Source organism: Macrobrachium nipponense, chromosome 6 (assembly GCF_015104395.2).
Source record: "Macrobrachium nipponense isolate FS-2020 chromosome 6, ASM1510439v2, whole genome shotgun sequence".
NCBI classification, from domain to species: domain Eukaryota; kingdom Metazoa; phylum Arthropoda; class Malacostraca; order Decapoda; family Palaemonidae; genus Macrobrachium; species Macrobrachium nipponense.
In genome coordinates this window covers 30,601,584-30,628,442 of record NC_061108.1, presented here as the reverse complement: position 1 = coordinate 30,628,442, position 26,859 = coordinate 30,601,584, and the positions used below count along the sequence as shown (strand labels likewise).

General features: G+C 40.4%; 1 protein-coding gene across 1 annotated transcript in view; it reads left to right on the top strand.

The window, feature by feature from the left end:
• Positions 1-26,803, top strand: part of LOC135216477 (2-oxoisovalerate dehydrogenase subunit beta, mitochondrial-like) — a 66,376-nt gene extending 39,573 nt beyond the window's left edge. The window contains 4 exon segments of the mRNA XM_064251846.1: positions 13,706-13,877; positions 23,140-23,285; positions 23,972-24,058; positions 24,510-26,803. Of these exon segments, the coding sequence (XP_064107916.1) occupies positions 13,706-13,877; positions 23,140-23,285; positions 23,972-24,058; positions 24,510-24,650 (546 nt within the window). The 3' untranslated portion in view covers positions 24,651-26,803.
• The last annotated feature ends 56 nt before the right edge of the window (positions 26,804-26,859 follow it).

Genomic DNA, 26,859 nt, shown 5'->3' with positions numbered 1-26,859 from the left:
AAAGGTCACCTAATGGTGATGAAGTGAGTCTGAGGAAATTGGATATTTTCAGTGATAGTTTTGGTTTTCTTTCTGTATACTAAGTCTTCCCACCATTTGTGAAATGCTGGGTATATTTTTATTCAGTTGTTAAATACTAGGGGTAACTTTATCCTGCTCTCATCCTGTATATAATTTGTTTACATATATGATCACATTCATTTTATATGCTTAAAGAGGCAGCATAAACTGAAGAATTCTCAAGTTGTTCTTTCAAGTAACTATTCTGTGCTGCCAAGGGCAGTCTTCTTACCCATCACTCACTGAATGGCTCCATGGTGTTACAACAAGCTAATCTATGAATGACATTAACTGTGTGTGTGTGTGTTTGTGAATACACACCAGAAAGAATAACTGGCAAATTCTTTAATCTACTGAATAACACAGCTTTTTCATATTGTGTAAGATTTTTGTTCATTATGAAAACAACAATCCTTTACTTGTTCTTTGCTGTGGGATTTCCCCATACCCCAAATGTCATAATCATCATCATCATACTACTGTACTTTTGTGTTGGCGTTTGCTTTGTTCATATGTGGAACAAACCTTCAGTCTTAACAATGGGAGTGCTTTCCAAGCATCAGTTAGTAACTGGTTAAAACAAGGAATCTGTGAGATCTGGCAACACCTGCGCATACAAGGTGATAGCTGGTCAGAGACCACGCATAGGACCTCGTGACGCTTCAGTCTTCTCCTTACCGCCTTGGGGAGTAGACACTTGTGCTTTGCTCTCCTTCCAAGCTGGTTGTTTTTTCCCCCGTGTTCTGTTTTTCAGTGTTTTGTGTGATTGTTTTAGTGTATTATGGCTTCCTCCGAGTCTTCACAGCCTCGTCAATACATGCCGGGACATTCAGGGTTTTCCATGCTCTGCTCAAGGTTTTTGGTGTCGTTGGCTATGGATCCACATACGACTTGGAGTAGGTGCAGAGCAAAATTTGTACAGTAACCAATCCCTGCCCGAAATGTCGTACCTGGCCTAAGTCAAAGTGTGAGGTGTTTTATAGGAAGAGAGAACAGCACAGAGTTTTGACTCATCCTTTTTGGGAGGGAGTTTTCTTCACCTCGTCTGGTCAATTCGGCTGCTCCCTCTCCCTTGATCGCTCTTCCTGTGGCTAGTTCTGGTGTTCCCGTGTCACCTCCCTTTTCTTCCATTGATTCGTCGATGGAAGTATTGGAAGTGCCACAGGGGGATCTTATGTTCAATGTAGCCCCAATTATCTTCCCGAGAGGGAGGAGGCTGCTTTGTCTAATTCCTTTGTTACAGATTCGGAGTCACTGAAAATAGCAGTGGTCTGCCCTCCTTGGATGGACGGTTGTCTCATTTCTTGGAGGCTCGTGTCCCCAGGCCCCCATCGCTCTCCCACCTCCCCCTGAATTCCTCTATGTTGGTTCTCATGTGCAGCCATCTTGTGGAGCCTCGCCTACAGTCCCTGGGTCATGCCATACCACTCCGCCAGTGAGGCCATCGGCTAGCACTGGTCACAGAGATATTGTGACGTCACTCCCAGCATCTTTCTCAGCCTGTGACGTCGATTGAAGTGACTGCTCATCCTCCTGTCTCTATGAGGTACTCGTTCTCTCTCGCTGAGCCATCCGAGGCGTTGTTTCAAGCGGTCTTCAAGAAGCTGGACTCTGTTTTGGGAGAGAGGTTTTCTGCCTTCACTGTAAAGAAGACTGAACATAAACATAAGGTCTCTTCTCCACCTCCTGTTCTAAGAGGTCTCGTAGGGAAGGAGATTTATCTAGGAATGGAGATTTATCTCCTTCCTTCTTCATCTCCTCATCATTGTATCAGAAGGAGGATCAAGGAATTTGTGGTTTCAGCTTCTCTGAGCAGGGGGCCCTTCTGCCTCTCACAACCTTGTCTCCCCTATGCACGTCTGTGTTCATGCAAGTGAGAAGGGTGCTTTCGCCAGCTGCCCTGCAAGGTCATTCTTCCCATCGCCGGTTTTTTGTTTGTTTGGGGTGGGTTGACACTGGAGCATGCGGAAGGGAGGCATCCTCGTCTTCGTTGCATGGTCGTGTCTCCCCAATGCGTGCTGGTAATGCATCATCTTCTCTTCATGACCGTGTATCTCCTCATGAATGTATTCGTGACAGTATGAGTGTCGAGTCTTCACCTTTTTCCTATACGGCACGTGTTTCAGGTCTTGCACATACATGCTTCTGAAGATTTTTGAGGTTAATACTCCTTCTTTGTCTGTTCCGGTTCCCAGTTCATCGGCGTAAGACGATAAGGCGCCGATTAAAAGGTCGAAAGTTGTAGAGACGGAAGGGGTACAAGCTGTGTGTAAGGTTCATCACTTGACAAGACTGTGGTTGACAGTCAAGAACGTGAGGCTTCCCTGGCCCGTGGATGGATTCCTCGTTCTCCTCAAAGAAGTCTTAATTTTAGGAGTCAGTTGACTTCAAGTAGCTCTCTTCGGCAACGTTCTGTGTCTCGGGACCATGCTCAGTTGATGTCTCACGGACGTGTACTCATCTTGTCACGGCCACGTATGCTGTTCCTTCCGTGAATGCGTGTGTGTTTCGCCTGACATACATATACGTAATCGTTTCAGCAACGGTGTACGTGGTTTTTCACACAAACCTGTACGCAGTTCGAGCCAGGACTGTGCACATGTGTCGTTGCTTGATGATGCTCGGGAACCTTTGGTAGCTGGGTCTTCGAGTGTTAGAGACTTCTCTTCTAACAATAATGTCCAGAATGCTAGGCTCCTTAGGGAACCTTCATCAGTGTTGCGGCAAAAGGAGATACGATACTGCAAGCCGCCACCTTCATGTCATCAGTCACCGTTGCCAGAGCAGGAGGGTTAGAGTGAGTAGTGGTTTGCTTATTGGCTTACAAGATCATCAGCACAGATTTCTAGGGCAGTTGTGGGTAGGAGCCCAACCTTCATAGGGACAGCATCACAGGATAACATCTAGGGTGTCCTCCCAATGTCAGTGATCAGCTAGCTCTCCCAACAGCAACTCCCACCACAAGCAACCAACACTTGTGTGGGCATCGTCGCTTCTATATATACTTGAGATGACCAATGACTTTCTTGTTTTCATGTTTCGGACGTAGACTGCTGGTCAGTTGTCTCCTATTCCTTCGGGGATCCCAATCCTACCATGTAGCTGGAAAGGAAATCATAGGTGGCCAACACTAAGTTCAAAGGAAGGGTTTCACAATAGCAAAATCATTTACACTTGAGAGGCAATGGTCAGAAGGGGTGGAGAAACACGTGTGGTTCAGATCAGGTAGCAAGGGGTCAAGTAAGGAAAAGAAGTGGAGTACTCTCTAGTGATTTCACTAATGACTTTGGAATGCTTCTCAGGGGTGTTAGGATTTCTGCTTAATTAAGCTCGTGGGGCAAATCCTATTAACCCTTTAACGCCGATTGGACGTATTAAACGACGAAAATGTATGCACATATTTTAAAAATTCTCGGAAAAATGTTATAGGCTACTAGGTGAAAACTTTTGAAACACGCGCCTTGGGGGATGCTGGGAGCTCACGGAATCAAGGTGTTATTTCGTTTACAATCGTTACCCAGGCGCGCAAGCGTGAATTTCTTTCTTCTCGCTCTAAAAAGCATCTCAGAAATTATTTCATCACTTTGACATTATTTTTGCACCATTTTATATTAGCCGTTACATGGAGTATTATATATGAAAATGTGCAGAATTTCATGTAGAATACAACTAAAAACAACTCATGGTTGTAGCTTTTATCAGTTTTGAAATATTTTCATATAAATAACGATAAGTGCCAAAATTTCAACCTTCGGTCAACTTGACTCTACCGAACTGGTCTCGAAAAACGCAATTGTAAGCTAAAACTCTTGATATTCTAGTAATATTCAATCATTTACCTTCATTTTGAAACAAATTTGAAGTCTCTAGCACAATATTTCGATTTATGGTGAATTTGTGAAAAAAACTTTTGCCTTACGTCCAGCGTGGTAACTCTTCCGAAAAAATCTTAAATTTTTTCGTCCGATGTCGTAATGTTTTGCACCATTTTCAATTAGCTGTACATAAAGTTTTTATATATGGAAATGTGCACAATTTCATGTAGAATACAACAAACAACAACCCATGTTGTAGTTTATCAGTTTTGAAATATTTTCATATAAATAACGATAAGTGCCAAAATATCAACCTTCGGTCAAGTTTGACTCGACCGAAGTGGTAAAAAAACGCAATTGTAAGCTAAAAATCTTACATTCGAGTAATATTCAATCATTTACCTTTATTTTGCAACAAATTGGAAGTCTCTAGCACAATATTTTGATTTATGGTGAATTTATGAAAAAAATACATTTTCCTTACGTCCGCACGGTAACTCTTCCAAAAAAAATCAGAAATTTTTTCGTCGATTGTTGTAATGTTTGGACCATTTTAAATTAGCCTTTACATAAAGTTTTATATTTGAAAATGTGCGCAATTTCATGTAGAATACAACTAAAACAATCCATGGTTGTAGCTTTTTATCAGTTTTGAAATATTTTTCATATAAATAATGATAAGTGCCAAAATTTCAACCTTCGTCAACTTTGACTCGACCAAAATGGTAAAAAAACGCAATTGTAAGCTAAAACTATTACATTCTAGTAATATCAATCATTTACCTTTATTTTGCAAACAAATTGGAAGTCTCTAGCACAATATTTTGATTTTTGGTGAATTTATGAAATAAACAAATTTTTTTCCTTACGTACGCGTGGTACTTCCAAAAAAATCAGAAATTTTTTCATCCGATTGTCGTAATGTTTGGACCATTTTAATTAGCCGTTACATAAAGTTTTACTATATATGAAAATGTGCGCAATTTTATGTAGAATACAACCAAAAACAACCCATGGTTGTAGCTTTTATCAGTTTTGAAATATTTTCATATAAATAACGATAAATAGAAAAAATTCGTCCTTCAGTCAAATTTAACTCGACCGAAATGGTTGAAAACTGCAATTGTAAGCTATAACACTTACAGTCTAGTAATATTCAATCAATTACCTTCATTTTGCAACAAACGGGAAGTCTGTAGCACAATATTTTGATTTATGGGTGAATTTATGAAAACCGCTTTATTTTATTTCCGCCGCGTTACGAATTCATGCATAATATTGTGATAATATTTTCTCTGTGTTGCCTTGATCGTTTTACAATGTGTTTATATACCAAAATTATTGCAATTTAGTTTACAATACAACAACAAAAATTAACTCGTTAACTTCAACTGTTTTGCTCACAGCGCGATTTGTATACGTACAAATTATATGTGACATTTTTTTTTTGCGTTGTCATGTATCCCAATACTTATATATGATGATATTTTTTTTTTTCATTTCTGATGGTTGCATACTAAACATCAGGCAATGAAAAAAAAGGAGCCAAAAATGAACTCTTAATCTTGAAAACTAAGCGTGCTGTGTTATTATTTTTTCCGCTTCGGCGGTCACTCGCGAACGCCGCCGGCATACGGGAGACATTTTTAAAATACCGCTTCGCGTTTAAGGGTTAAATGACTTTTGTGGGTTGACGAATTACTTTATTCTCAACATTTGCGAGAAAATGTGATGATCCAAAGGGACTGGCTTTAAAAACAATATGGGACATGTTCTATTTACTTTCTTTATTTATTCAACTTTTCTTTAGCTACATCCTTGTTTTAAGATTTAAGGATAAGCATCAGCCAACTCACAAAGTGACATTTGTAACAATATGTATCCTTCTAGTCCTTTTATTGTTCCTAGTTCCACGCAGATTTCCAGTACATATATTGATACTGTAGACCCTTGGCCGGTGGTGTTGAAAATTAGTGTTTACTAAGAGATAGACACTCATCCCATCGCTCTTTAAGAGAAAAATTATTTTGTTCATGAAACTTACCTGTCAGATATATATATAGCTGTATTCTCCGACGTCCGACAGAATTTCAAAACTCCGGCACACGCAGTGGGCGGCCAGGGGTTGGTTAAGTACATTCCCGCCGCTGGGAGGCGGATATCAGGAATCATCCCATTTTCTATTCAGATTTTTCTCTGTCGCGGTAGTGAAAACACCTGTTTTGTTTCCACTACCTCCGCCTAGGATTTTGAAACTTCATTAGCCGCTTAAGTATCCTACTTATTTTTTTTTGAATGATTGACTTGGATTTTGTGGCTAGGCATAAGCTATCATAAAATTAAAATTAAAAATTTTTTTCATTGCATATGATGTCTGAATCTAGTTAGCCTAGTTTCAGACTTTGTTGTCTGCAACGGGTAAGGGGAGGCTACCGAAACCTTCGGTAGACACTCGCTTAGTATACATGATGTTTACATGTTTTCTTTGTTGAAAGATCAATGTAATTAGTGTAATGTTGACTGAATTCCGAAAGAGACGTATGATTCGTATGTACGCAAATTAGAGCGTGATAGAATCAGGATGGAGGTCTTCTCCACAGTAACAGAAGTTAGGATAATGAACCTACTAACCTCCAGTAGACTTTATTTTGCCTAACCCTGTGGTATGGCTTACGGGCCTAGAGGAAGTTCTGTGAGACGTAATGCCCTTTCTATTATGGTGGATTACATCAAGTAAGCTTGAAAAAGTGCTCGCTCTCCAATCAGTGTTGTGAGTGTAGTGATGTTGATTTTGCCCCTAGTGTTGTGGAGGGGGCGTCAGATCGGCCTTATAATGCCTCTAGGTCTAGACCTCTGTCGGACTCCCAGAACACAGGGAGAGGGCATGTCGAAAGCCGAAGGAGGGTTACGAGGAACCCCCACCGATCTGGCGTCCCTTCGGCAAGACCTGAAGACGCTTCTCAGGCTGCCAAAGATCGTGCACGTGCACGAATCCTGAAGGATTGCTTCTCGTCCTCTGAGGCGTCCTCCCCCGTACAGGGGTTGGAGCTCTCGGAAGGACTCGCGCCCTTTAAATAGAAGCTTATTGAGGAGGACGCTTCACGTCCTCTCTCTATTGTCGTGCGATTGTAATCGCCGCCTTAACAATTTGACGACTTTCCAACACATGGGAGAAAGAAGAAGGAAATAGGAATTTGAACGCTGTTAAGCGCCCAGATCGCCTTATCTCACTTACTGTGAAAAGGAAGAAGGCGTACCCTAAGGCGTCCTTTTGAGTGCGTTTCTGGAAGTGTCGATGAGCGTGACAGAGACGCAAGATGTCGCACAAGCGGAACCGCCGGTCTTTGTCAGGAGTTGCGAACGTCCATAATACTCGTACCGGGACGACCGATCACCGTACATCGGCTTATGACTAGCACGCTTCATGAGCGGCGCTCCCCTTGAAGGCAGGACGCTTTTGAGGACGCTTTTCGGGACGCCTCCGTATTTGATAAGCAACAGTCATGTCGAAGTTTTTACCAAGACGTACGGGAGAAACCTTGGTTTCTTAATAAGATTTATCGAAGTCTTGTTTCGCTTAAATATACATTAATAAGAACTTCCTGAAGTTCGATAATAATTTTATAAGATTCCTTTATTGAATGGAGTACTGGCAACTCTGGAAGAGTAAGGCCAGACAGCTAACGGAGGGGGCTGCTATCGCTTAGACCAACGCAGTAACCATCTATTGCTCAGTCATGAGAGGTCGGTCCTGCGGGATGGAATGACTAACCGTATCTCTCCCCTACAATCGCGGTCTTAGCGCCTCGGATTGAGGGGATAGTTAAGCAAACATAAATAAAATATTGTCTGCCTTTTGCTAAGATACGTTCAATAAGAAAGATATTCCAGCCTTTCAAATGCTGATTACCGTAGGTAACATTATTAAAGGAATCTAACGCAGTAGAACACTATATATTATATAATGTTCTCATGCTTACGAAAGCATGGCTTATTAGAGTACATGCTTAGTGAGAAGATGAATGTAGTAGAGAATCACTTTTAAGTCTACGGTATGGTCAAGTCTTATGGCCTTTCATGCATCAGGGCGCTCGACAAGATCCTCTCTGAGATGCCCTTGGTGTTCTAGGCACCAATACGCTCGGTAAGACTCTCGTGAGGACGTCTCTTGAAGATGCTCAACGTCCTACGCATTGAGACGTGAGGAAGCTTTTGCCGATGCTCGACGTCCTACACGAAGAGACGCTCATCAGGACGCTCTGGAAGACGCTCGACGTCATAAACATTGATAAGCTTTTTGGAAGACGCTCGATGTCTTAACATATCTGGACGCTCGCCAGGACGCTAGCGAGGACGCTCGCCAGGACGCTAGCGAGGACGATCGCCACGCTAGCGAGGACGCTCGCCAGGACGCTAGCGAGGACGCTTTTGAAGACGCTCGGCATCCTACACGTCATGACGCTCGGTAGAGCACTGGCCAGGACGTTCTTCAGAACGATAGGCGTCCTACGCATCAAGACGTTCGGCAGGATTCCTGCAAGAACGCTCTTCAAGAGGGCTGGTCGTCGAAGTAGAGGAAGGAGTTGGTCTCGTCAAGATGTCTACTTCGCTTTCCATCGAAGGGAGCGTTCAATAGAATCCATCACTTGATGAATTCCAGGAAAACTGTAAGCAGATTTCGGTGTCATAAAACGCCTCGTCTGCTTTCGGGATTGCGCTGCCGAAGGGGAACATTAAGGTCCTTTCATGTCGTAAGCCCAGTCCTCCTTGATTAGGAATCTTGCCCCTTCCTCGATTTCTGCGGGAATCGGGAAAACTATATGCTCGAATTCCTGGATTACTTTCTGTCATGTAAATGGGTTAGTTCTCATTGACAAAGATCTTCATAACATTTTATTATCGCTTAAGCGGATAAGCTCTCATTAACAAAATGCGAGAGAGCTCTCATTCATTAGAGAGAATTTTATGTTCAAGTGACTACAATACTTACGTATTTTATCTTTGCGTCATATTACTAATGTAGGGTTTCAAGTCATATACGCATATCATGGTTACCTCTACAGATGGCAACCGAAAAGACGGTTGATTGTAAATGTATTTAATCGGTCCTTCCTGCAAACTTCCAGGAGTTTCCGCTGTAAGGACAACGCTAAAGGTATTGTTAACAACAACACTAACTCAGCGTCGGCATCTAGCGAATTATGTTTCGCTTAAATATGCCTGCTTGAGAATTTCCTTATTGATAATAGTAACAAACCTATTCCTTCGTAGAAGAGAGTAGCTGGTAACTCAGGCAGAATAGTGCGAGACGAGAGGTTGCGTCATTGTGGATGACGCAGTATATTTAATCGGTACTCCAGGCAACTTTCCAGGAGTTTCCGATTTAACATTTGGTTAATTAAGCGTAATGTTACGACAACACAAAATCAGCTTCTGTATTTAGCGAATTTTGTTTCGCTTAAATATGCCAACTTGAGAGTTTCTGTTCAAATAATGTAAAATCTATTCCTTAGATGAATAGAATAGCTGGCAACTCGCATAAGACTGCGAGAAGGTGAACATAAGCTGCTGCCTGCTGCCTGTGACTGTCACAGTGTCACCAACTCAGTATCAGGTAGCTCGCTGTTAGGCTCTGTCGGTTACGTCTCTCTCTCCCGCGGGATTGATTGAACGAACCATATCTCTACCCTACAATCATGACTTTCGCCTCGGGTTGAGGGGATTTCTAGTAATCATGAATAAACACGACTTCCTATTGCTAAGAAATTTTCAACAGAGATATCTCTTGAGACCTGTTCAGCGCTGCTTACCTGCACTGTAACAGAATTCTGTACGAGTTTACCGCGGCATAGCACTATAATAATGCTCTCCTGCTTATGCAAAGCGCAGCCTTATTAGGGAAGGAAGCATGCTTAGTGAGGGAATGGATGAGTCTGCTGGGGACCATTTCCTCGCTGGAGAAGCTTGTTTCCCTGAATAGACTGCAATTCAGACCTCTACAGTTTTTCCTGCAGGAGGACTGAAATAACATCAAAGATCTAGAAATAATTCTAAACATCTCTCAATGGGTTGACGATCACCTCAGGTGATACCGAGAGGGGTGCCAGGCATCCGGACAGAGGTACAGAGGTCCTGGCACATAATCTAAGAGAATTGGAAGCAATTTGGTTGGCTCTCCAGTTCCTCGAAGAGTGAGTTTTTTGGTCGATTGGGTCCAAATCATCTCAGATAATTTCGCAGCTCTCTCATATCCCAAGAAGAGAGAGATGGTTATCGACATAGGCACGGAACGTAACGATCCTCAAGAGGTTCGTTACACTATTGCACGTCCGTGCGGATCTTCTCGATCGCGGCAGCAACTACTGACGTCTGAGTAATCCTCGCTTAGAAGTATGTCGAGAGTTGTGGAGACGTTGGAGACGTCCTTTCGTAGATTTCTTCGCAATATTGAAGACGAAGAAGCTTCCTCTACGTTGCTCCCTTATTCTCGATCCGAGAGCGGTAGCAATAGACGCAATCATATAGTATGGAATGGGGATAGTTGGTTAGTCTCTTTTCCCTATTCAAAAGCTTAGGAAAGCTGATAAGATAATCGCTGGCGTCAGAGGGTAGCGAGAAAGACGCTGATCGCCCCATGTTGGGCCATTCGAGAGGCTGGATTCACAGAGGTCACGTCCTTCAGAGGGCATTTTCCAAGGACCCTTCCCGAGAGAATCGGTCTACTCTAACAGCCTCACTTCGAGAGGTACCTAAAACCTCTCCGCTCTGAGTCTGGATGCGTTCAGACTGTCGAGAAGCGAGAGGATCTTTCAAGATTAATTACAAGTCTCATTGCCAAAGCAAAGCAGTGCTGCATATTTTTGCAGTGTACCATCGGAGTGGGCCGATTCTGGAGATAGTGCAGGAAGAATGGACTGACTGCTCCTACACCTCCACCTCTGTGAATTACTTTACCGTCTTCCCTTTCCGTCTGAATTATGGGATAAGCTAACAGTCCCAACGATTGTAGAATACGGAAATATGTTGTTGACGGCTCTTAGGCTCAGAGATTCGGATCTGTCAAACAACAAAGCCCTTCACGATCTTTGAGGTCTGCGGAAATCTTGATGGAGCTTAGACGTAGTCTGAAGTTCTTGATGTCAAAGCATTTCGAACCTCTCCTTTCTGTAAACTTAATACACGTGACCAGAAGGCTATTTTCTAACCACTCTAGCTACGGCATTGAGGGTTAGTGAGGTTTTAGCCATCATCAGAGGTTTTGGCTTTAGAGGACATAATTCGGTGTCCTTCTAAGCCTTCCCGTTCTTGCTAAGAACGAAAACCCGTCTAACCCTTGGCCCAGAGGCCTGGAGATCAAGGGGATGGCACAAATTATTGGGCAAGAGCCACAGAGAGTCCTGTGCCCTGTCGGGGCTCTCAAGTTTTATCTTGATAAAACTAAAGAAAGTCAAGGTCATTCGGACAATCTGCGGTGTTCCGTAAAAAGACCAGACTTGCCCATGTCGAAGAACGCCCTGGCGTTATTTTTTAGGAGTCTTTCTAAGAGGCTCATTCGTCATGTTTGAACAAAGATTTGAAACCTTTTAAAGTAAATGCTCACGAGGTGAGGGCGCGGCCTCGGAAGCATTTCAACAGAGCATGACACTCAGTAATATCCTGAGTGCCACGTTTGAGCGAAGCAACTCTGTGTTCGCTTCACACTCCCGACGGGATGTGAAGACGACATATGAGATCTGCGAGTCGCTAGGACCATACATATCCGTAGAAATATTATTGGAGGCAGGAAGCAGCACGAATCCTATCCTATAGAAAAGGGATAGGTTGTGCTTTTAACTTTGAAGGGTTGGTCGCTTGAGGCGCTTTCCCTTTCGTTAGCCTAGAAGTTATGGGACTAACTTCGATAGGTTAGGTCAGTGGTGGTTTTTAGCTCGTTGCCCTCACAGTATGTTCAATATGGTCTAGTCACATTGTGGTCACGCCCCCGTTGACAGATCATCTAGAGCGCACCAACTACACAGGTCACTACCTTGTTTGGTAACTCTAGTAAAGCAAAAGCAGACTTCGGTGACAGTAATCAAGAAGTCAGCTATGCTAACAGGTAAGGAATCAAGATGTCAATCATCTGCACTTGAGGTGTTTCCTAAATCCTTCTATTCTGCCCTTCCCACCTCCAATGGTGGGATTCAGCTATATATATATCTGACAGGTAAGTTTCATGAACAAAATGTTATTGTTATGATACAATAAAGTTTGTTCATACTTACCTGGCAGATATATAATTAAAGTACCCACCCACCTCCCCTCAGGGGACAGTGGTATGAAAAATCTGAATATAAAATGGAATGATTCCTGATATCCGCCTCCCAGCGGCGGAATGGGTACTAACCACCTGGCCGCCACTGCGTGTGCCGGGAGTTTTTGAAATTCTGTCGGACGTCGGAGAATACAGCTATATATATCTGCCAGGTAAGTATGAACAAACTTTATTGTATCATAACAATAACATTTTCATGAGAGATAAACATTCATTCCATTGCTCTTTTGGCTTTCAGTCACCACCCTACTTACAAACATTCACAGATACGAACTGACAGGGTCACAAGTTCAAATTTTTCTCTGCACACCTATCTTGTGCTAATAAGAATTTTTACAAAAAACAGGACACAGGAAAGGAGAAGAACGTGATCCTTTAACTTCTTCCTTGATTATCCCAAGTATTCTCATGATTAACTAACATATGCTGTTCTTCATACAACTGCAAGAATATTTGTTCATATTCATAAAATCTTCCTACTTATTTCTGTCTTTCTGATTTAACTCATTCTGTGGTGAATTCCCAGTTTCTATATTTCCTCTCGATTCCCATTTTATAAATTTCCTTTCCCCACAGGAAATGTATAGTATGTATGTTTGTCAAAAGATAACGTTGTGCATTGTTTACTTTTGAACACAATTTCAGATGCTGGTTCTGTGAAATTCTCTCCAATTTCATAAATTTAAAAGCATGAAAAAAATAGTAGTAAGTTTTGAATGTTGCATTAATATAAATTTTATATTCTTTTTACCTTTCTAGCATCTGAATTATTCTTTATAATACTGCATGATTTAAAATGCAGTAAAATAATACTGTATAATCTATGACCTTTGAGTTAACTCAGGAATGTAAACCGCAACAAAACTTAAACACAACTTACGAACAATTTAAGATACAAATGGCCATCTGGAACGTATCTTGTTCGTAAGTAGCGTGGTTTCCTTACTTCAGAAACAGAATTTATCCAGTAATGATGTGTTATTTTGCCAGTTATGTATTGGTATCCCAGTTTGAAGAGATATCACTTCACTTAATACTAGTCACAATTGTAAATTACCAACAGTTTTGTTACTTTTGAATAGTCTACTTTCTCAGTCAACAGTAGGTTAGATATATATACAGGCAGTCCCCTGGTTATCGGCGGGGTTTCCATTCCAATGGCTTGATGATAACCAAAGATCAGTATGTATTGGCGCCATTACTCTATTATCGGCGTTAGTAACCAGAAAGCGGCACATTTCGGTGCTGAAAATCAGTGGTTTTCAGTGCTAGACAAGTGCCACAACCAGATCACTGATAACTGGGGACTCCTGCATATATTTTTTTTTAAATTTTTGAATACCGTACAGTATATTAAAGTATTTGTAAGGTTTTAAAGTTAGGTGTTATCTTCAACTTGAAGTTTATGGGTCATTGCAGTAAATAAATTATTATTTGAAGTACTGCTCTCTATTAAAAGAGATGTTAAAGTTTGATAGCCTTTGCAGATTGTTGTAAAGTTTGATACCCTTTGCAGATTGTTGTTCCCAGGGGTCCTATCAAAGCTAAGGGTCTTTTGTTATCATGCATTCGAGACAATAACCCCTGCCTGTTTTTAGAGCCCAAAGTGCTCTATCGTGCTGCAGTTGAGATGGTCCCCACAAAAGAGTACACACTACCTTTGTCTTCAGCTGACATTTTGGATGAAGGTAATTACTTTTTCCTATTGAAATTGAAATTTAAGTTTAGTTAATACAGTAGGGGGAAACACCGCCTTGGATCCACCGTCATCAGGTGGATCAGCATTACTCACTCGATATTTAATTGGTGAAACAAGAATACAATTACATCTTTAACCATACCATTCAAAAGATTTAGGTTTCGTCAACATAATGTGATGTATGAAAGTGCCATACGAACTAAAATAAGCATGTGAGGTCTTTGAAAAATATGTTTTCAAGGCAGTTTTTAAATCCAATATGGCGCTGACCAACAGAAGTGCCATTCGTGACCAACATTGATGCCACGTCCTTCCCAGCCTTCCCAGCGCTCATTTGAACAATATAAGCATATACGTATATGTAATGTTTATTGATCTTACTCAAGATTGCAGTTATAATCAGCACAATAAAACAACAAACATTTTGTTGTCTATATTAGTGAAAGTATGAAACTTCTTATTCCTGGGGTCATGGTTTGAACTGAAATTCATTTTTACCTTGAAATTGGTGGTTTTATCCTTTTTGCCATCACAACTGAAAGTCCACAGTGCTTATTTGATTGTAATTATACACATTTTGGTCTTAATTCACTCCAAATTGCACTTGAACTATGTTGCTGCTCCTGGCTCCTAAGGGTTCACTCCACAAACAGTTGAGGGCAGCACATGGCTACACTGTTTATGAGGTGCAAAGCTTTATTCCCATAATTGTTTACCTTACTCATTATTTAGTTTATTTTAATTCATGTCTATTATCCCTTTTTTTACAACCAAATTAACCCCGAAAAATTGCAGATGTTTCTAAAGTAGATAGGGGTAGACGACGGCAAAATTTCATCGTTGCCAATTTAATGGAGCTTCACACATACACCGATGCATTTACAAACTGTTTCCATGAATTCTAGTTGTCATAGTAATGCAATAATGATAAAATTGTTTTAATATGTATATATACTACCAATAAATATGCTAATTTCACTTATTTCCCTAGTTTTGTATAAGTCTTATACCCAGTTTGGAGGGTAAACACATACCAATTGATAATACTGATAAACAATAGAAGAGCGCGAACAATAGCGTAGCTACTGTTCACAGCGACTGTTGATATTTGAGTCAGGAATCTAGTTACTTTTTCAACAACAAATATTTTCAAATTAATAATCATGAATATGTCAAAAATTTATGCAATTCATGACCTTATACTGCTGTTTAACTATTTATTTAAATAATTATTTAGAGCACGTTTATTTCTACCGAAAAAGCGCCAGTGTCCTTGGATCCCTCATGGGCGTCGTCATTGTTGACGATTGTTGTGAAGAAAGTGCCCCAGTGTCTATGGGTAAAAGTGGTGTGCAGATTTAGCGCATGGAAGGGAAAGTTTATTGACACAAGTGACTCCTCAAACATTGAGATGGCGTCAATCTTCTACATTTTTGGTGTTATAAGTAAAAATTTCAAAAGCGTCGTGGAGGTATGTTTGCACTGCGCATGGCTAGACTTTCATTAACCTCTGTTTAATCTTAAAATATGACCTTGATTTCTAACTTTGGAGAAAATACTTACTTTGAAAGGATAGTAGAGGTCTGAAGCTGTTGCTCTCACCACCGATGTCAGGACGTGTTAAAGTACTTTTTCAGAGGGTAGATCCACACGCAGTGAAAGCTGGATCAGCTAGTCCAGTCGGTTGTTTCCCCTATATGTTAACCCTTAAATGCCGACTGGACTTATTGTATGTCGACTAAAATTGTCTGTCAGGTGCCCAGTTAACGTACGGTATGTCGACTACAAAATGTTGTTTTAATAGTTATAGGCCTAGTTTGCGAAAGATTGTAAATCACGCTCCTTGAGGGATGCTGGGAGTTGACAGATCACACTGTTGTTTTGTTTACAAGCGTTACCCAGCTGCGCATCCGCGAATTTCTTTCTTCTCGCACTACAAAGCATCAGCGATTTTCGGCTTATGGTGTGCTGTCGGAAATGGAACCACCACTGTCAACTGGGAACTGCCTAAAATTAGGAAAGGTCTGCCCCATTTTAAAATCTTGTAGTTTAGTCATAGCACAAATAATCTGTCAGTTAACCAAGCACAGAGCTGAAGATGGTGATACAGTTACCAGCAGACAAACAGTAAAGATACTAAATTGTGCAGGGTTTGTTGGGTAGAGGTATGCCCTGATCCGTTTGACACCTGTATGTTTAAATAGTCTTGAAACCCTTTTTCCATTATGCACTCGAAGGCAAAATGCATCTGCCTGTAAATTTCTTAAATAAGTTTATGAACACCTTATCTTTGGGCCAGCCCACTTATTACCAGTATCCGCAATTAAGGATTTTAATTTAATGTTTTACTATTTATTCTTTACAGTTAGACATACATAGTGGCAAGCTAAGTTTTTTATTTTTGTACATGCAACTTCCCCGGCCAGATATATACCTTAGCTTATGTCTCTGACGTCCGACAGAAATTCGAATTTCGCGGCAAACGCTGCAGGTAGGTCAGGTGATCTACCCCCTGCCGCTGGGTTGGCAGGAATAGGAACCATTCCCGTTCTAGAACCAGATTTTCTCTGTCGCGGTAGTGTCAACATATGTTGTTGCTACCTCCTGACTTGATTTTCGTTTTTCATCGCCATCGATCTTCTGGGTCTGTCTTTTGCAGGGAAGTACTGGGTCTTTGGTTCGGCATACGCTTTTATTAACTTTTTAATGAATTTGGCTTCAAAAATTTAGAAGAATATATGACGTGTAACTACCAAAATTTTCGGTAGACACTCACATAGTTTGCAAGAAAGGGAAATATTAATATTTATTCATTAATACGTGTAATAGTGTTAGAATTGATTGAGGAATTATACTGACTTCCTACTTTAGGGAGTCAGTAAAGCATGTAACTAGATACGTTTCTTTTAAACAAAAGTTTTTTGGATACTGTACTAACGAGCAATTAGAGTATTAACAGTACTAGTAGTGTTGCATCCTCATCACCTTCTTACTTCGCAGAAACTTCAAATTCATAATTGCAATTTGAAGACAAGGATTGTGGCTCAAAATGCGAGCTATTTAAAGGTAAGAAGTGATTACTAGTGTTCCCATTGCAGTTGAGGGTGCGTCTGATCGGCTCTGTCTCGCTCTCAGGCCTAGACCTCTTTCAAGCTCCCAAGCCCAGGGGAGAAGGAATGTCGAAAGCCGTAAGGGAGGTTTTTCAGAGAATCCCCACCAGGTCAGGCGTCCCCTCGGCAGGTTCTGTAGAGCTCCCATACTGCCAAGGATAGCCCTTGAAAAAAGGCATCTTAAAAAAGTGCGTCTCTTATCATTACATCCGAAAAGACGAAGAATGTATATGTTTTGATGATCTAGCGCGTTCTCTGAAAACTAAGAGAAACACTGAGCAAGAGCCAGCCAGGACTTAGGAAGCCGCGTTCCAGCAAGCTAGCGTGAGCCACGTTTTCCAACAGCCAGCAGCGAGCCGCGTTCCAGAAAACAGACTAGCGCGAGCCGCGTTCCTACAACCAAACGCGAGCCGCGTTCTAGCAACTGAGCGCGAGCCGCGTTCTAGAAAATTTTTCTTGGCGCAAGGCGCCTTCAAAGAGACAAAGCGCCAGCCTTATAGTACAGTGGCAATCAGAACGATCCTTCCATTGAACGTTTCCGGGCAAGAGGCTCTTTCTAAAAGGGGTCTAGTAGGCGCTTGGAACTATCAGGGCGCACGGGACCTTCCACGCAAGCGGAACGTTCCAGGAGCGAGTCTCCTTTCTAGCGTGCGGAACATTCCAGGCGCGCGGAACTATCCAGGCGCTAGGCGCAAGGAGCCAGGCGCCAGAATATTCCAAATCTTCTTATGAGAGAGAGGTCAGTTGCGAGGCTCCTCTTTGAGTTTTTAACTTGAGCAACTTTCCCTGGCAAAGGTGCAAGATGTCGCACAGGCGGACGTCGCGTTTGTCAGAAGGATTCTGATACTAAGAGAAGCCATTTTTTCATTATTCAGAAGACTCCTGTGTTTGGCAGTTCCTCTCAATGCGGACTCTCTCCTTCATTCATGCTTTTCCCTCGTTATGAAGAGGCAAGAGCTTTGGGAGTTTTTCTTATAAGAATCTCTATCGACGTTTGGGTATGATGGCAGATAGGAAATATCTACTTCCTTCCGTAAACCCTACAGATGAACAGGAATTCTGTCTCTTCCGTGATTTATGAGGAAATCACGAAGATTTAAAGAGTTCCTGCATTAACTTCCTTCCTTAAGGAGATATATATACTCTTTCTATCGTTCTATTAACGAAAAGAACGAAGACAGTATCTGCTGTATGAGAATACGATACGGCAAATCACACATACCGTAGTTACTTCTTTGCAGAGCAACTCAATTACCAGTATCCTTCCAGGAATTTCCTAGGAAGGACTACGCTTAAAGGGATTGTTAAAGCAAACCTACCTGTTAGCTTCTAGATTTATCGAAGTCTTGTTTCGCTTAAATATGCATTAATAAGAACTTCCTGAAGTTCGATAATAATTTTATAAGATTCCTTTATTTAATGGAGTAGCTGGCAACTGTGGAAGAGTAAGGCCAGACGGCTAACGGAGACTGCTATCGCGCCTTAGAGACCAACGCAGTAACATGTAGGTGCGGTCATGAGTGGTTGGTTATATGTCTCTCTCCTGCGGGATGGAATAATAACCGTGTCTCTCCCCTACAATCGCGGTTTTAGCCTCGGATTGAGGGATAGTTAAGCAAACATAAATAAAATATTGTCTGCCTTTTGCTAAGAAGCTTTCAATAAGAAAGATATTACAACATTCAATGCTGTTTACCGTAGGTAACATTATTAAAGGACTCTAACGCAGCGGAACTATATTATATGATGCTCTCATGCTTACGAAAGCGTGGCTTATTAGAGTACATGCTTAGTGAGAAGATGAATGTAGTAGAAGAGAATTCACTTTAAGACTACGGTATGGTCAAGTCTTATGCCACTACCGAGGTTAACTACAGAATTCCTAGTATCCTTACAAAGTTTCCTAGATTAATGCTGTTTACCACAATGTGACATATTATAAAGGATTCTAATACGGCAGAGCACGATATAATATAATTCTCTCATCCTTTCGAGAAACGCACACAACCAAAAAAAACCTTTTTTTAGAATCGGATATTGCTCAAGAGAAGATGGGTGAGTCGGATGGGAAACATTCTCTTAGTGGCAGAAGTTGTTTCCCTGAATGGACTATACTAACGTATATAAAACAAAGTTTTTTCCTACTAAGAACGGAATTAACACGTGAAGGATGTCGGGTACCATAAAGGCACAGATGTTCTGGCACATAACCTTAAAAGAACTAGAAGAAGCGCCAGCCTGGCGCAAAGCGTCAGAAGCGCCAGCCTGGCGCAATGCGCCAGAAGCACCATCCAAGATATTTTCTCGTTTTAGCGAGTTATTAACCTAAGAGTCCAGTAGTGGTTGGTTTTTGGTGGTTTGCTTCTCACCTCGGTGGTCGCTGGTTGCGATTCTCAGCCATTCCATTGAGGAGTGAGAGATGTGGATTTCTGGTGATAGAAGTTCACTCTCGACGTGGTTCGGAAGTCACATAAAACACCTTACAAACAAACAAACAAACCAGTAGCCTCTCGGATGGCCCTCGGGTAACGCAAGATTCGTTCCTGATTTCGTTACCATTTAATCGGAAAGGGGTCGCTTACAAAGAATGATGAAATGATTTATTTTTAATCACTTAGGCCAATTCCACGACTCTCTCATATCGCAAAGAGCATCGAGAATCTCTTTTTTTCGCCCCTGTTCGCGTTAACAAAAGAGAACCTATTTGGGAACAGACACGGAACGTAACGATCCTTAAGAGGTTCGATGCAAGATTTTGCATGTCCGTGAGAACCTTCTCGATCGAAGATAATAACTGTTAACGTATGTCTAACATTTATTGAAAAGAGTTTTGAGAACCTACGGAAAGTCTTCTTCATAGATCTCTTCGCAAGGTAGAAGACGAACAGGCTTCCTATAGGACTGCTTCCTTTTCCTCGAACCAAGAGAGGTAGCAATATACGACATCTTTAATTTAAAGAAGGGGAATAAACAAATTTAGTCTTTTTTTTCCCCTAGTTATAAATTCTTAACAGATATTAAGATAAATGGGCGTCAAAGGAAGAGAGGATGAATGCCTCATTTTGGCCTTAGAGAGGTTGGATTCACAGAATCACGTTCTTCTCACAGCATATTTCGTAAGGCTTTTCCAAGAGTATCTGGATATTCTATCAGAATCTATTATAAATAGACCTGAAAAACCTCTCCACTCTGAGTCTGTCCGCGTGCAGACTGACCAGAAGTGGACATGAATGAGAGGATTTTTCAAGGTAAATGACAATAGTCATGGCTAAGACATAGAATTGCTGCAGAATCGTGCTAGATGGAATGAGGAAACTGTCCTCTTCCGATACCTCTGTGAACCACATAGCGAGGTTCTTTCTTCACTTTCAGAGGGAAGAATCACCTAGGTATATATCTGCTATCAAAGAACACAGTAAAAGGCTATACTCTGTCTCTACAAGGGGAATTAGAGATAACAGAAGATTAAGATCTTCGGGATCTTATACGATACCGGCAATACGACAAAGAGTAGATATCATGTACTTCGAATGGGATCTTTTTGTGGCCACAGATTCCGTGTTCCGACAAAATGGAACTGCTCCTCATCAAACTTCTTTGAGAAAGTTTATGAAGGAATTCTTTGTTTCTCTTAGCCTAAACGACCAAGAAGACAAGTGAATTTTTTGTGCATTGGAATCTCACATCAGATTCAATGGATACTCGGCAATGGGTTCTTGCCAGCATAGTATGTCTGGCAAAAGAACTAAAACCCTCTATTCCTGACGCAACGCTTTCAGATAGAAGTTTCGTTGCCCTGGCAGGGTACTTACTTTTTCATCTACAGAAGAAGAGATGGTTTAAACGTTTGCCTACAGAGTCTTCGGGGTGCGATGAGGGCTCGAAATGCTTCCCAGAAGGTATTCAGAAGGATACAATAAGAGCTAGAAATCAGGGTTCCGCCCAATTTCAGCTCTGAGTCTCCTTCGACTTCCAGACTCCTTCCCTTACTTCGGGCAAGGATAGGGAAGATTCTGCAATGAGGAACCTCATCAACATGTAAGAAGAGATCTCGTTAGCAAAGGAAGTATTCACGAAGGATCCTCCTTGGAGGAAGACTCTTCTCTCTCGTATTGTTAGATATCCTGTCGTTCCTACTGGTATGTAGCCGACTAACCAATCACCTCCCCTTGCCAGGGCCAAAAGCTCAAAGGGGAAGAATTTCTTCCACCCTTCTCCAGTCTCCTGATAGACTATGTGGTTGTTCAGGACTCTCGGACAATGTAGCGCCAGCCAAGCGCCAAATGCCAATACAGGCGAAAAACGCCAGAGGCGGACAGTTCCAACCTGGCGCAAATGCGCCAGAGGCGAACAAATCGGACAGATATAAGAGTGTCCGATGTTGGACAATCGCCAAGACAGCCTAGAGACTCTTCCAAGCTCGAAGCTCCAGCAAGTGTGGAGGAGCCAAGCCAGGCGCGAGGCGCCAGCCAGGCTCTAGAAGCCAGCCAAGCACCATCCAGGTGCCAGGCTCCTTCAAGGCTAGGCTCCAGTCAGGATTGAGGATCCATCCAGGCGCAAGGCTCCTTCCAGTAAAGAGAAACCTAAAGCTCTGTCATGTAAGAGGGCTAGTCCCCATTGATATGATACAGGTAAGGCTCTGCCATGTAAGTGGGTCAGCCCCCACCATTGGCACGTTCCGAGAAGGCTCTGTCGTGTAAGCGGGCTAGCCCCCATTGACATGATCCAGAAGGGTTTGTCAGTCATAGGTCCCTACCTCGCTGAAACTCTTGAGGCATGCAGACTCATAGACAGTAATCATGAAGTCTTCTGCCAAGCTCCAGGCGCAAGGCGCCAGCCAGACGCAAGGCTCCAGCCAGGCGCGAGGCGCTAGCCAGGAGGGAGAGCCAATCAGGCGCCAGCCAGGCGCGAGGCGCCCATCCAGGCGCGAGGCTCCAGCCAGGCTCTAGGCGCCATTCAGGCGCAAGGCTCCAGCCAGGCGCGAGGCGCTAGGCGCCTGCCAGGCACGAAGCGCTAGCCAGGCTCCAGCTTCACCCAGAAGAGATCTATATCAAAGAATGCCCTGGCCTTCTTTGAGACAATGTGATCTCCTAAGCACTTGACAAGTGCATTGATTCCTTCAAACAGCTGAGAATTAAAAGCGCATGAAGTGCGAGCTTTTCCGAATTCTTGTTCTTTCCTTAACAATATGTCATAAGGACATATTAGCTGTCACATACGGGGAGATGCAACTCTGGTTGATTGAACTTCCCATATCCGAAGGATGTCAAGATAACCTACGAGAGATCCTTCTCTCTTGGTTGATACGTGTCTGCGGATACATTGCTGGGATGGGAGGGAGCCGATACTGATCCTTAACTAGTGAGTTCAATTTTATTTAACGTCGTGTTTTTTCTTTGGGTTGTTTGAAAGGAGTTTGGGGATAACTCTTTTCAACTTAAGCACTAACCCTCGTGTTAGGATCAGTGATCAGGATGGTGTTGTGCTCCTTAATTATGCCACTAGGCATAGGCATATTGTCATGTAAGAGGCTCTGTCGAGTAAATGGATAAGACCCCATCGACAGACCCACAAGAACTCTTAGCCATAGGTCACATCCTCGCTGAGGCTCTTGAGGCGAAGCAGATTCCTAGGCATTAGCCATGGAATCTTCTGCTGCCTCAAGTAGGAACCAAGGTTTTATTTATTTATTACCTACAACGTATGTTGTTTACCTGTCTATTCAGTAAATAGTTGTCTCTTACCCACCACCAAGGGTGTCAATCAGCTAAGTATATATCTGCCGGGGAAGTTGCATGTACAAAAATGATATTGTTAGAATACAATAAAGTTTTGTACATACTTACCCGGCAGATATATACGATGAATGGCCCACCCAGCCTCCCCTCAGGAGACAGGTGGAAGAGAAAATCTGGTTCTAGAACGGGAATGGTTCCTATTCCTGCCACCCAGCGGCAGGGGGTTAGATCACCTGACCTACCTGCAGCGTGTCCCGCGAAATTCGAATTTCTGTCGGACGTCAGAAACATAAGCTAAGTATATATCTGCCGGGTAAGTATGTACAAAACTTTATTGAATTCTAACAATATCATGTTTTTTTATTGACTGTTGTTGATAATGATATCATTTGATTTCTCTTAGGAGAGGATGTTACACTGCTAGGATGGGGAACTCAAGTACATGTTTTACGGGAAGTAGCACAGTTGGCACGTCAAGAACTCAATGTGTCATGTGAAGTGATTGATCTTGTCACTATTCTTCCTTGGGATAGACAAACAGTATTTGAAGTAAGTATTGTTGATTTAGTCATTTCTGTTGTACAATACAAAGATATGGTTTTATTTATGAAAACCTTAGAGTCAGTATAAATCAGTACCTAGAAGATTTATTTTAGGTAAAACACATGTACTAAATTTACCATTTTCATTGGGCAAATTAGGAAGGTTCATTATCATCATGTGTTCTTTGTTAGAATTTATTGTTTCAAAGTTAGATGTTTGATGATGAGTTCTCCACTCTTTAATAAACTGCACTTTGAAATCTCATCTTGTCCGAGCCCTCTTTAATGCATACATGTAACATCTTAATCTGGGCCTATGTTTTCCCATTTGTAGTCAAAGTGCCACACTTATCAACCATTTCTCCAACTGAGTGCTCCTCTTTAGTTATCACCAAGTTGCTGATTATACAATTTTAACATTTCAAGTATGGTATTAGTACTAATAAGAAAAGTATTAATGATGAAAAAGTGATAGTGCTGTTTACTGTTATTCTGGTATGCTTTCATTGTTGAAAAAATAAGTTTTAAAATAGTCAGTAATGATTTAGGTGCAGTTACATGGGATTAAATATAATTGAAAAGGCCACAGAGTTTAAAAATTATCAGTACAACAGTATAGGCCCTTACTGTTGCACTTCTAACATAGAAAGTAAACTGTAATGCCACTGGAATTTATTTTTTTGGCATCCACAGAGTGTTAAGAAAACAGGTCGTCTGCTTGTTGCTCATGAAGCACCGATCACCAATGGATTTGGAGCAGAGATTGCTGCAGCTGTTCAGGTAGTGTGTTTTTAATGTTTTAGTAATGGTGAAGCACTTGAATATACTAGATCAAAAGCTATTAGACAAGAAATTTTACTTTACAATTTCTACATAACTTGCATCATATGTGATAATTACAGCTATAGTCATGATATACTAGTATTTGTTTACATCATGGTCTTAAAACCTAGGATTGAATACAGGTACTATTTTGAATTACATATATCATTTCGAAGTTTCCTCCAGACTCATGTTTATTGATATTGTATTTGTTCATATTATTGAAGTACTACTATATACTATATTTGAAAGTGGAAAATATTCATGCAAAGTACTGTACAGTGTATTGTGATTGAAAAACTATCATAATTGAATATTCTTTAAAAGTTAATTTTTTTGGTATTTAAGATAGGTTCTTAGTTATGTAAAGTCATAGTTACTTACATTGCTTTCATTCTGAATCCAACAGAAAGAATGCTTCCTCCATCTTGAAGCTCCAATTGAACGAGTATGTGGATTTGACACTCCATTTCCTCATATATTTGAGCCTTTCTACTTGCCTGACAAGTGGCGTTGTCTTAGTGCCATTAAAAAACTAGTCAAATATTAGGTTAGAGAATTTTAATCAGAACTAAGTGATAAATATGTAGATTTTTTAAAGTAGTTAGGTAGTTTTTTTTTTTTTTTTTTTTTTATACAGCAGTTGGTCCACACCATTCATTGAAAAATACTAGCGACAATGCATTTTATGTATGTTCTGTAGGTGAAGATTATGATTTGAATAAATGCAAGTTATACTTGTGATAGAAATCTACAGCTGCATGTCATCCTTTAATTATTTTCTTAGGAATTTGATTTATTGTACGCAGCACATACTTATTATATATACAAACATGTAAATGAACTTATGTATTATTTAGTTTAGTTTCTTTTATCTTTTAGTGCCAAAAGCATTCAATATTTTCCATTTTATAATAAAAAGAACATGTTAGACCAGTTCATAACTCAAATAAATGAAAAGAAATGTGTGGCATAGTGAATTGCAAGATATGGACGTCTTAGAAAATAGTTAGAGGTTCTTGTAATGTGAAAATACCAGTTGTGTTGAGATGCACTGATTTGCCATGTTGTTCCACTATTAGTGGACATCATGGAATGTATTAACATCTTGATTGTACAATATGTAGTATGAATTTCTTTTAAATGTTGGTACAAATAGAGTTTAGATGGCAACACTGTGTGTTATAATAGTATTATTAATTGTAGGTATTAGATGGGTTTTCAGGCAAAAAAATATTAACAAACAGTAGCTGATTGACAAGGAATAAATGTAACTTGAGTTCTCAGCTTCACTTTGAATTTTAGTTAATTTTTGATGTGTAAATATGACGAAGGTCCATGGTGATATTTGCAATAAAATGGGTCTTGCAAATATAAATCATTTGAAGTATTTTTTAATATGAAAATCACTAAAAGTTTTATTACAGCTATATATCCATCAAAACTTTTTGTAATAAATTTACTGCTTGATGTATAGTATTTTCTAATATTAAGGTGACCATTCTAGTATGTACATTTACTGTATTTAGGAAATAACTAGAGAATCAAGCATTTGAATTTATTAACTTCTCTATGAAACAAATATAGTAGCTATTTGAGAATCTTAGTATTAGTTGTATGTAAAGTGCAATGTTATCAGTAATTCAAAAGCAAAAAATGTCCTGAATGGATAATTGATGAAGAAATGTGCTTTATGGATGCATTTCAATAATTCAAGATATTTATGTAATTACAAATCCAATAACATGAGCAAGATAATGTCCACATGTAATTGTACTTATTGAGATAGTAAGTCAGTGAACTTTATAGTAAAAAAATATGATGTATGTTTTCAGTTTCTTGCTTTGGCTATAGATTATGAACTAAATCTTTATCTTTGAAAACTTGAAGTTTTTTTTTTTATTCCTTAGGCAAGTGACAAAGCCAAATTTGTACATTAGGTTTTTTTTTTTTTGTCCATCTCAAATTTGAAAGATTATTGTTTGTAACAGGTGCGTAATGTTTTCAAGTTTGCATTCACTTCTTGGGATTGAGAATTACGGCAGCTGATGTTTTAGTAGTTGGAAACTCTTCTTTAATCCTGAATAGTATTTGAAAACTTGCTCAAGTTATATGATGAAGTAAATTAAAATGCTAATATTGATAAAGTTTCAGATCATAATTATGAAGTTTTCATTACTATTTGGTGGCCCTTTCATTGACTAAAGGAATCAGAGTTGTATAATAACAAATAGGCTTATATGCTTAATAAAACAAAGAAAAGAAAAACGGAAATTACAGCTCATTTTATAGAAAGATGAGGCAAGCTTTGTTGTTCTCATTTAATGATTTCACCTGATTAACCTAAAACTACATTTAAAATTTATACTTAATTTTTAATTTAGATAAGTGATTTTAACCACAGTTAAGAGTTGATTGCCTTTCACTCATCCTTGAGGTATAGAATAAAGGCAGTTCAGATCATCCAAAGAGCTTGTTTTTAGCAAACAGAAAATAAAATAGTTCTTATTAATAAATGCTGAGGGTATGAAATATGATTTTATACTAGGTATTAACTTGAATCTGATGCAGGTTTTCATGTGATAGGTTGTAATTCATGACTGGAATCAATGAATTTTTAGTTTTAAGAAGCTGTGGACTCAAAGTTGTGTGTAAAATTATGGTGTAGGCTGTCATAGGGTATGAATATATATTTTTTAATTATCTATCTTTTCATTGTTATCCTTATCGTTGATGGAAGGATTAGCATTTGATGTGAC